This window comes from Notothenia rossii (genome assembly GCF_949606895.1).
Source record: "Notothenia rossii genome assembly, chromosome: 8".
NCBI classification, from domain to species: Eukaryota; Metazoa; Chordata; class Actinopteri; order Perciformes; family Nototheniidae; genus Notothenia; species Notothenia rossii.
In genome coordinates this window covers 53,544,449-53,555,421 of record NC_136906.1, presented here as the reverse complement: position 1 = coordinate 53,555,421, position 10,973 = coordinate 53,544,449, and the positions used below count along the sequence as shown (strand labels likewise).

The window sequence follows — 10,973 nt, the reverse complement described above, 5'->3', positions numbered from 1 at the left end:
CCCCATCCCCCGCCGCTCCCTCCCTGTACTGGCTTCAAACACACGTGCAACCTTTCTAAAGAGCTGCAATTGGCTGCAACGCCTCCCTGCCTGCCTACGTCAGCGCGGCAGTGAGAGGCGCTCCGCAGCGGTGAAGCAGAGCCGCACTGCACACTGAACCGGCCTGGACGGGGCGAGGCGGCGATCACACTGTGGCCCTCATCCATCATCGCTATGGGAATTACCACAGCGTTCTTCCTGAACCAAGCCCTGATCCCGTACTACCTGAAACCGGTCCACCTGGAGACCCGGACTATAAAACACTGCAGTTGAGAGCAGCACAGAGCCCGGCTCAGTCTCTCCTCCGGTCCACTGAGGGAGGGGATCATAATGATGACACACATCTAGAGATGAGCAGTGGTTTCTCTCAGCAGACAACTTGACATAGGAAGTTTGCTCATCTGTATGTTGTATATCACACGATGTCTGCCCTGTGTGTGTCCGCAGTGGTGAGTAGCATTACGTTTCACTCACTGCTTGTTTTTATTCTTTATTCTAAGGACTCCTCCAGCAGGTTCTCCATTTAAAGGGACAGTACCTGTTTTTTCCGTCCCACTCAGAACTTTAAGTCAAGTTATTTCCAACTTTGACTGTCAATTCATATTTTTCTATTTGTATTAAATACCCCAGCAGTGTGTCACTCATTCCCACAGTGGAATGATGGAGAACGAAAAGGCACTCAGCAGTCTATTGTTTACCCTGTAACACCCTGTGTCGCACAAACAACTGGGACACAGCGTCAGTCAATTGACTTTAATCCGGAAACTTAACAAAGACATGCTTTGATTTCATGTCAACAAGAAAGGAAATCAAGTGATTACAATTACATGGGTTGATTGGGACATTTAAATTTAAATTATGATGCAGACAGATTCCCCTTGTTCACATGGTGGAGGGGTCCCTTGGTTATGCCAGTGATGTGCTGAATGTAGTTGGGTCGGCAGCTGCTCTTTGTGCAAGGTCTCCTCATCCTCAGTGAGTCAGATGAAGCACCAGCACAAAGACTTTGCCTTTGTCTCCACTCAGAGCTGTCATGATCATTACATTCAGAGGGGTGCATTTGGAGGATGTTGCTATATGGTGGAACAGATTTCATATTATCACTAGATGTTCAAGGGAAGAAATGTGAATTCAGTTTAAAGCAGCAACAAAGCTTACGTATGCCAAGGTCTAGCTTTTTTGGCAATTAATTTTACATTTCATCAATCTAATTACTTACATGTATAGTTTGTTAAGAGCCTTGTGTTCTCTTTTACCAACTTAAGGACTAAGCGTTTTAAAGCCTAACAAATACAAAATAAGAAAATTAGAGTAAGCTAATGTACACTGTGTGAACACGTCTGCTTATGCAAACATCCATTGTGTTACAAACAAAACAGATTTTTGGACTTTATTCAACATGAGTTCTTCTTTTGTTGTTGTTTTTTTTGGGATTTTAAGAAATGGTTACAGAGCATATTTAACAAGATGAATTACAGTTTAAACTAAATACATAAAACAACAATCCAGTTCCTGGTAAAATATATTAAAACTTTTTAACAATTAGAGGTATTCTACAAACAGAGTCACTCAGGTGTTGCCTGTGTTGTTGCATTAAGCTATGGCCAGGCGCTGGTTTGTATCTTTATGCATGGCTTTTCTTTTGTTTTTATACTTTCTCTCTTTGACAACGCCACATTTCCATATGTATCATGTGTCGTTATTATAAAGAATGTTAATATGGGCTATATATCAGGAGGCCAATGTGTGTTACTCACAGAACCCTGGCCAATGAAGATTTGTTTTAAAGCTAACTAGTGTATTTGTGGTAGGACTTAGAAAACAGATGGTTATGCCTTATTAAGATGCAGACACAACATCAGAAGCACTTGAAATGGATGGAACTGGATTAAAATAGAAAAAGTGCTCTTCAAGCACTGCATCATGAAGAACCTCATAACGTTACTGGCATTAATTGGTTCTTATATACTTCACATATACATTTTAATTGAAGTTAAACCACCTGTATTGCCACTGAACACTGATTCTAAATGAGTTGCATTATTGTTTCCAATCATGCTAACTATTCACACAGGCTACTATCGTGTCATTCAGAGTGACTTTTTTTACAGGTTATAGATTGGTGCAGGAATGAGTTCTAAAACCCAGAAATGAGTTAGCATTTTACCACTTCTTGTTCTCTAGTCTCAAATTCAACGTGTTTTGGTTAGATGCCACGTGTTTAACACAAACTGAAGAGATATTCACGTTTTATTCTGGAATACGTCACTAAACAGCCCACACATGAATGTCCTAAGCTTATATGAGTCACAAAAACACTGGTTGCTAACAAGTGACTAAAAAACATTACTAAACCTCTTCACGTCAAACATTAGCTGGCGTTAGCTTAGCGGTGGTAAAACGCAGACCGGGATGTAGTTTGTTTATAGCCTAACGTTAACATTTAGATTCCGTTAATTGGAATTGTGCTTAAAAAATCACAATACTGGACAAATGATCAGCTCAGTTGTTGCAGTGCTCCCTGCTTCAATCATCTGCAGTAAACTGAAATATCAACAAAAAAATATTCATTGCCGGCTTTTGTCAGTGATAAATTCAGCTCGACTGAATCCAAACAGAGCCTCTTTCTCTGGGCTGGAATGAGCGTGACTGTAAAGCCGGAGGACACGGGGACACACAGCAACAGGTGCCGCTGTGGGGGGGAACATGTGTGTGATCGTGCCTGTTGGTTGGAGAGGGCAGCGAGTAATAGTGAATGAATGAGTGCAGTAGCTTGTGTGTGTGTCTGTGTGTGTTCATGGTGGGCCTTACTTAAATTGGTTGGTAATTACAGCTTAATGTCTTCCGCCACACACAAACAAAAATATACCACCCACACCCAAATATTTGTACACACGCATATTATTATGTAACAATTGTGGTCCAACACACACACACACACACACACACACACACACACACACACACACACACACACACACACACACACACACACACACACACACACACACACACACACACACACACACACACACACACACACACACACACACACACACACACACACACACACACACACACACACACACACACACAGCTCAGTCTGTAGGGAGCTTAGCTTGACCGCTTCAAATTCCAGAATGGACAATGTAAGGACAGTGGACTGGTACTTTTAGAGGTGCCAGCTTGCCTTCTGGGAACTGCTGAGGCGCTCTTGAGCAAGACACTAGACAGCCTGGGGGTTAAATGCTGGGGGTTAAATGCAGAGTATACATTTCACTGTGTGTGGTGTTGTGTACATGTACTGTGATCAAAGAGGAATTCATTAAAAAAATCCTCCATTTAATATATTCTGCAAAAACACTGTAGTTTATTTGTTTTCTGCATTGACCAAGTTAATAAAGTAATTCCTGAAAACGTGCACACATTTCTTAAAGATGACAATGTTGAGCATGCTGAAACTCCACAGAGTTGGTTTACTTCCTGCTCTGTGGTTTAGTTTGTTGCTGCTCAGCGTAAATCCCCGTCACAGTCTGAGTTCAGTGTGTGCTGCAGACAGCTCTTCCTCATTCTTTACAGACCGTACTTTTGTCGGAGGGGCACAGATTACACATTCTCCACCACCAGCTTTCTGTTAAAAATGTCGCTACACATGTGTTGCTGAGATAAACCCTCATGACATCACTATGACACCATCAGGGCTATTTATTTTAGACTTGACATGGCTCCTGCAAAGATGCAGATGTTTTAATAACAGTACTGAAATCAATGGGAAAAAAAACCCTATGTTCTGGTATTACAATGTCAGCACACGTAATTTAGGTACTTAATTTAACAAATAATACTGGAATTAAAGAAGGGCACTTTTGAGTAATCCAGTTTAAGTGACAGGTGTTTCTCACTTTTAATTGTGGTGGATTCAATCAGACTCTACTCTAAACTTACTGAAATGGAATGTTGTGGTTAAAGTACTTAAATACCAGAATCATAATGTCAACCCAGAAAGTTACCAGTACTTATCAATATGTTTTTTTTTTAAAAAGTAAAATTTGCTAATATTTGAGGATTAAGATAAGAAAGATAAGAAAAGTAATAATAATAATAATACATTTTATTTATATAGCGCTTTTCACAACTCAAAGACGCTTTACAGTATGAGGGAGGGTAGCCAAACAAGGACAGGCAAACAAATAAATATAGTAAAATAAAATAAACAAAAAAAAGGCAGTCAAGAGGAAGTTGATTGAGAGGGGGGGCTTATGGGTAGACAGTAGGGATGTGCATCTCCATCACTGAGGCCGATGATGCGCATCTCGATACGTTGCCATGATACGATACATTAACGATACATTTGAAACACCGGGCGATGCAATACGATACGATTCACCCCTGTTGCGATACAGTTAGATACGATTTGATTCAACATTATGCGATTCGGGGCAATACCATACAATTCAACACGATGCAAAATAATGGTACTTCAATATGGTTCGACAGAGGATTTTTGTTTTATTCCTTATATGCAGCAAATCATACATTAACAAAAAGTGCTTCACATATTTGGTTCTCTCTACTAGCACTGCACATCCCATCATGCTGTTTCTTTTTTTACCTTTTTACCTTAAAAAAACTCTCCAGAGTACAGTACAATTGTATAACACCTCACAGTTAAACAATTTAAGGATGCATTGCCCATGATTAACAATGTGCAAATAACAACTACCATAGTGCAATGCCCATACAGCTGCCAGCCTGATGTGCTTAACACTCATTCATAGGCTAACTCACCAGTGAGCAGAAAGCAGTGGTTTCTATATGAACAATAAAGAATACAAATAACCTTTCACGAACAGCTCTATCATAACTGCTTACAGTAAGGAAGACATTTAAACTATTATTGGCAGTCACAGGCTGCTGTAAACTAAACACCACTCTGTCTGACAGAACACCTCACTGAGTGATTTAATTCATATGTCTAACTTTCAGGTTTCTCTTTTCAGCCGCAGACCCCATGTCGCCTCTTTATGTGTGTCGTTAAGTTCCTCGTACTACTTGTGTACTTTAAAGCGGCTTGAAAAATCCGAAGTGTTGCCAAACGTTTGATTTGTAGGTATTTTTCGATGCGCTGTGTTTCTCTTTCTCCTCGACTTCCATGTGTGTTGATAACTGAGACTCCTGGCCTCCGTAGTTCAAAGCAAAGATCAAAGATCGTCTCTGCTGAGCGTTGACAAGATGAGGGGATTTTATATGAATGAATCGTTTTTTTTACCGATGCAAAGACGCTACAATCGATGCATCGCGAGTTCAACCCAAACTGTAGCCGATGTGCACTCTTTCAACCGGTGCACTCGCATCTTGAACGTTTATGCCGGTGCACCGATGTGAATCGGTGAATCTTAACTTCTCTAGTAGACAGAGTTGAAAATATGTGTTTTGAGGCGGGACTGAAAGACTGTGAGGGATTCAGAGTCACTGAGATCTTGGGGGAAGGAATTCCAGAGCCTAGGAGCTGCCACTGAGAAGGCTCTGTCCCCAAAGCTGCAGAGTGTGGATGTGGGAATGGATAGGAGTCCGGCTGCAGTAGATCTGAGGGACCGTGGGGGTTGATAAGGAGTGAGAAGGTTTGTGAGATAAGGGGGGGCCAAATGGTGGAGTGCTTTGTAGGTGAGGACCAGAATGTTGTAGTTGATGCGATGGCAGACAGGAAGCCAGTGGAGGTCTTTGAGGACTGGGGTGATGTGATGCCATGATTTGGTATACGTGAGGAGACATGCAGCTGCATTTTGAACCCGTTGGAGTCTGTTGAGGGATGTAGTGCTGATGCCGTAAAGAAGTGAGTTGCAGTAGTCGAGGCAGGAGGGAATGAAGGCATGGATTAGTCGTTCTGCTGCAGGGCGGGTGAGAGAGGGTAGGATTTTTGCAATATTGCGGAGGTGGGAAATTAGGTTTTGAATGTTTGGCGGATGTGAGGTTCGTGGGAGAGGGTGGGGTCAAAGATTACACCAAGGTTGCGTGCCTGATTGGAGGGGGAAACAATGGTGCCACCGATGGTGAGTGTTATGTTAGTGACCTTGCTGAGGGTGGATTTGGAACCGATTAGGAGGAGTTCTGTTTTGTTGCTGTTCAGTTTGAGGAGGTTATGTTGCATCCAAGTTTTAATAGCTGTCAGACAGGAATCGATGTGGGTAAGGGGTGGGTTATGGAGGGATTTGGTGCTGAGGTAGATCTGAGTGTCATCAGCATAGCAGTGGAAGTCCAGGTTGAAGTGGCGGAGTATTTGACCGAGGGGCAGGATGTAAATGATGAAGAGGAGGGGGCCAAGTACTGATCATTGAGGAACGCCTCGGGTGACTGAGGCTGTGGCAGAGGAGTGGTTGGGGAGGGAGATGAAGTGGGATCGTTTAGTGAGGTAGGACTGGAGCCACGTGAGTGCAATACCTCCAATATCAATGTCCCTGAGTCAGGTGAGCAGGATGTTTTGGCTCACGTTATTGAAGGCTGCACTCAGGTCGAGGAGGATGAGAACATTGAGGGAACCAGTGTCAGCAGAGGTGAGGAGGTCATTGAGGACTTTGACAAGTGCAGTTTCTGTACTGTGGTGAGGACGAAATCCAGACTGAAGGGGTCCGTAAAGCTGGTTGGTTTGGAGATGGCAGTGAATTTGTTTGGCTACAGTGCGTTCAAGAGTTTTTGAGAGGAATGGTAGGTTGGAGATGGGGCGGTAATCAGTGAGGGAGGAGGGATCAAGACCGGGTTTTTTGAGGATTGGAGTAACGGCAGCAGTTTTGAAGGCAGAGGGGACGATTCCATGGGACAGCGAGGAGTTGAAAAGGTTAGCAAGATAGGGGCAGAGGGCGGGGAGGCAGGACTTCAGAAGAGGAGTGGGTAGAGGGTCAATGGAGCAGGTTGTGGGATTTGAGGAACCGATCAGATGGAGTATTTCAAGTGGGGTGACCAGGTTGAACTGGGAGAGGCGGCGCTGGGGAGGAGGAGTCAGGAAGTCAAGGGAGATGGGGGGAGAAGTGGTAGCGGTGGAGGTTGGGGGAGATGCTTGTATATCAGACGGAGCTCAGAAGGAGTGGTTAATGGCATTCATTTTGTCTGCGAAAAACTGGAGGAATGAGCTGCAAGTAGCGGAAGTAGAAGTAGGGAGGTTATCAGCACGAGGTTTGAAGAGCTTGTTAACTGTGGAGAAGAGGGTCCTGGGGTTACGGGAGGGGTCAGTGAAGATGTTGGAGAGGTAGGCAGATTTAGCGGCAATAAGAGCATCTCTGTATGCATTGAGATGGAGTTTGTAACTTATGTAATGGACTGTGAGGGATGATTTCTTTGAAAGACGTTCAAGTTGGCGGCCTCGCTGCTTCATTTTACGGAGTGCGGGTGTGAACCAGGGTGAGGAGGTCTTGAAAGTAACAGTTTTATTTTTGAGGGGGGCTAAAGTGTTGAGGGAGGTGAGTAGGGTGGAGTTGAGGTAGTTGAGCAGATCATCAGGTGAGCTGAGGGTTGCGTCCAGGGGGAGATTAGACGATAGCAGTTCGGAGAGATGGTTATGGTCAATGGAGTGTAGATTACGGAAGGTGATGTTTCTGGGTGGGCAGGGGTTTTGGGTGGGGGGGGGGCAATGGTGAATTGTATGAGTTTGTGATCGGAGAGGGGAAATGGGCAAGGGTGGAGGTCAATCACTGGGAGGTTGATAGAGCAGAAGAGATCAAGGATGTGTCCTTTGTCATGGGTGGGGAAGGTGACATGTTGGGTGATAGAGAAATTGTGCAGTAGGGTTGTGAATTCGGATGCCAGCTTGCAGGTGGGTGAGTCAATGTGAATGTCGAGGTCACCAAGTAGTAACAGATGTTGAGAGAGGGATGAGGCAAGTGTGAGGAATTCAGTGAAATCGGAGAGGAAGGAGGGATGAGGTTTAGGAGGCCGTAGATGAGGATGACTGTCAGTGAGGGAGGGGCTTTGAAGGCAATGAATTCAAAGGATGATACTGAGGGGAGGGTTTTTTCTGTGATCTGGTTGCTCTGATTGTGGATTACAGCAAGGCCGCCACCACGGCAGGAGGGGCGGGGTTTAGTGATGTATTTAAAGCCAGGGGGGATGTTTGGTTGAGGGAGAAGAAGTCATCGGGCTGTTGCCAGGTTTCGGTGAGCAGAAGGAAGTCAAGGGATTTTTCCAAGATTAGTTCATGGAGGATGAGGGCTTTCTTGTTGAGTGATTGGATGTTAAGGAGGGCAATGTTAGTTGAGTGGGAGGGGCATGTTGTGGTCACAGGCTGAAGAGGTAAGAGGTTGTCCAGGTTGACAGTGCGGGGGGGAACCTGAGATGGGGGGGAGGAGCGGAGTGAAGGTGGAAGGAAGTGTGTAAGTACTTTATTGATACCAATTTGGGAAATGTTTGCATTGCAGCAGCAAAAGACAAGGCATTCTACATTAGAGAAGGTAAAATACTAGAAATAAACAATCCAAAATGTAAACATCTCAAATTGAATTAAAATAGCATTCAAAAAAGTAGAAGATATACATAGTGTGAACAGCTATCTTACCTTCCTTGTTAACATATACATGTTAGGCTAACTTTGCCTTGGTTACAGAGCCTGTTGCTGTTGTTTATTGCTTTGGATTATTTAAAACAAATATTATCTTCTTAAACTTGTATGGTAGTCAGGAGCATCACATCCTAATGTTTATTGATATATTTAGAGGGAGGGGAGGAAGGTTTCAAAATTCAGATTAAATTAATTTCTACCATTTCTTTAATTCATGGTGGTTTCAGTAATCCCATGGTAATTGAGGACATAAGTAATCTAAATGGCTAATGTAATCTTTATGACTTTCAGAAAGGACAGGAGACCCACAGGTGCCTATCAATGATTGTCAACTGAGTCAAAGCACTAGCAGCATTATGATGTTGATGTTAAATGTGTTGTTTTAGGAACATCGATGTAAATAAATGGAATTCAATAAACATTAAATAGCATGTCATGCAGTTTGTCTGTGCCTTTTCCTCTGTGTTGTCCTGGCATATCGTCTCCCCCATGGTTTGCTGTGCTGCCGGGGGGATGCTCCAAGCGCTCAGAGAAAGGAGTACAAATGTAAAGTTTCCCCACTGACACAGAGAGGAGGAAAGAATGGCTGGCTCAAGTCAGCAGGAGTAATTTAACACAAAAGACAACAACAGCAACAAAATATGTGACCCGCTCTATCGAAATCAGTCGGAAGTCGCAACGGCTCATTTCAAAATAAACGTGGATTTGCGGAAAAAAAAAGTTTTTCGGGGTTCAGGTGTTAATGATAACAATAATTTCAATTTGTATAGCGCCTTTCAAGATACCCAAGGACGCTTACGTTTTGTTTGACTTTAAACAAACAAAGTCTTGGCTTTCAGAATATGAACCTTCTATTTCCAAAATCACACAATAAATACATTTTTGAAGCTTGTTAAGGGAAGATGACAGCTCTCACTCGCCACCATGCTCTTCCGCAGCGCCGCTTCCCCTCCCTCCGGCTGAAATTATGAATGTAAGCGTATAGTAATCATAGATAACACGGCAGGGTCCGTTACAGTTTGTTTTCATCTGATTTCAATTAAACAAAGTCTTGGCTTTCAGAATATTAAACTTGTTTCGGCATTTCAGATGATAAATACCACTTTGAAGCTTGTAACGGCATAATTACAAGCGGAGAACGGAGCAACTTGACGTCACAGCAGGCATAACAACAGCCGGTGTTTCTCGTGAGTGTTTTCCCCGGGAAACAAACACAATACGCAGAAACGCAGAATTACACAAACACACAAACACATATACACACACACACACTCGCAAGCTTCCCCCAGACCAGTAATCCAAACCAAAATATCTTCCCTCCATAGTATTTTGATCATTTGCTCCGCTAATAATCAATCAGATCGATGTATTCCAGAGAAGAGGAAACTTTGAAGGCCTTTTTCTCAAAATGATGACTCGGTGATGGTCCTTATATAATGTGACATATTTCACTTAATATTTGGAGTACAACAACAATCCTGATATCATTAGAAAGATAACAATCTCCTCTTTCAAACAGTGTACACAACTCAAAATGTGTCTTCGGGTCAATGCGACGATGGAGCAGGTCACATATGTGAGGTAATCATATTTTTCACAAAACGAAGATCACACCATTGGGAAGCTTAAAGTGAACCTATCATGCTATATTTGAATAATATAGTGTAGGAACATACCTATATAAGGCATATTTCTACTTTTTATTTTTCAAAATACCAAACAGATCATGCATTTTAGCCATTCCTCATTTCACTCAATTTAACACTGTCTTTTCATGGGCTGATTCTGTGAGAACAGCACCATCTACAGGCTTGACATATGTGACCTGCTCTATCGAAATCAGTCGCATTGACCCGAAGACACATTTTGAGTTGTATACACTGCTGGAAAGAGGATATTCCTAGCTTTCTAATGATATCAGGATTGTTTTTGTACTCCAAATATTAAGCGAAGTATGTCACATCATATAATGACTGTCACCGAGTCATCATTTTGAGAAAAAAGCGTTCAAAGTTTCCTCTTCTCTGGAATCCATCGATCTGATTGATTATTAGCGGAGCAAATGATCAAAATGCTATGGAGGGAAGATATTTTCGTTGGGATTACTGGTCTGGGGGAAGCTCGCAAGTGTGTGTGTATATGTGTGTGTTTGTGTCTTTTTGCATTTGTGTGTATTGCGTTTCCCGGGGAAAACCCTCACGAGAAACACCGGCCGTTGTTATGCCTGCTGTGACGTTAAGTTACTCCGTTTTCTCCGCTTGTAATTATGCCGTTACAAGCTTCAAAGTTGTATTTATCATCTGGATTTGCCGAAACAAGTTTAATATTCTGAAAGCCAAGACTTTGTTTAATTAAAATCAGATGAAAACAAACTGTAACGGACCCTGCC

At 42.8% G+C, this 10,973-nt stretch overlaps 1 protein-coding gene across 1 annotated transcript in view; it reads left to right on the top strand.

Moving 5' to 3' along the window:
• Positions 1-116: 116 nt before the first annotated feature.
• The window catches only part of tnfrsf21 (tumor necrosis factor receptor superfamily, member 21), a 111,740-nt gene continuing 100,883 nt past the window's right edge, over positions 117-10,973 (top strand). Inside the window, exon 1 of the mRNA XM_079643716.1 lies at positions 117-488. Within this exon, the coding sequence (XP_079499842.1) occupies positions 462-488 (27 nt within the window). The 5' untranslated portion in view covers positions 117-461. The remainder of the gene's footprint in view (positions 489-10,973) is intronic.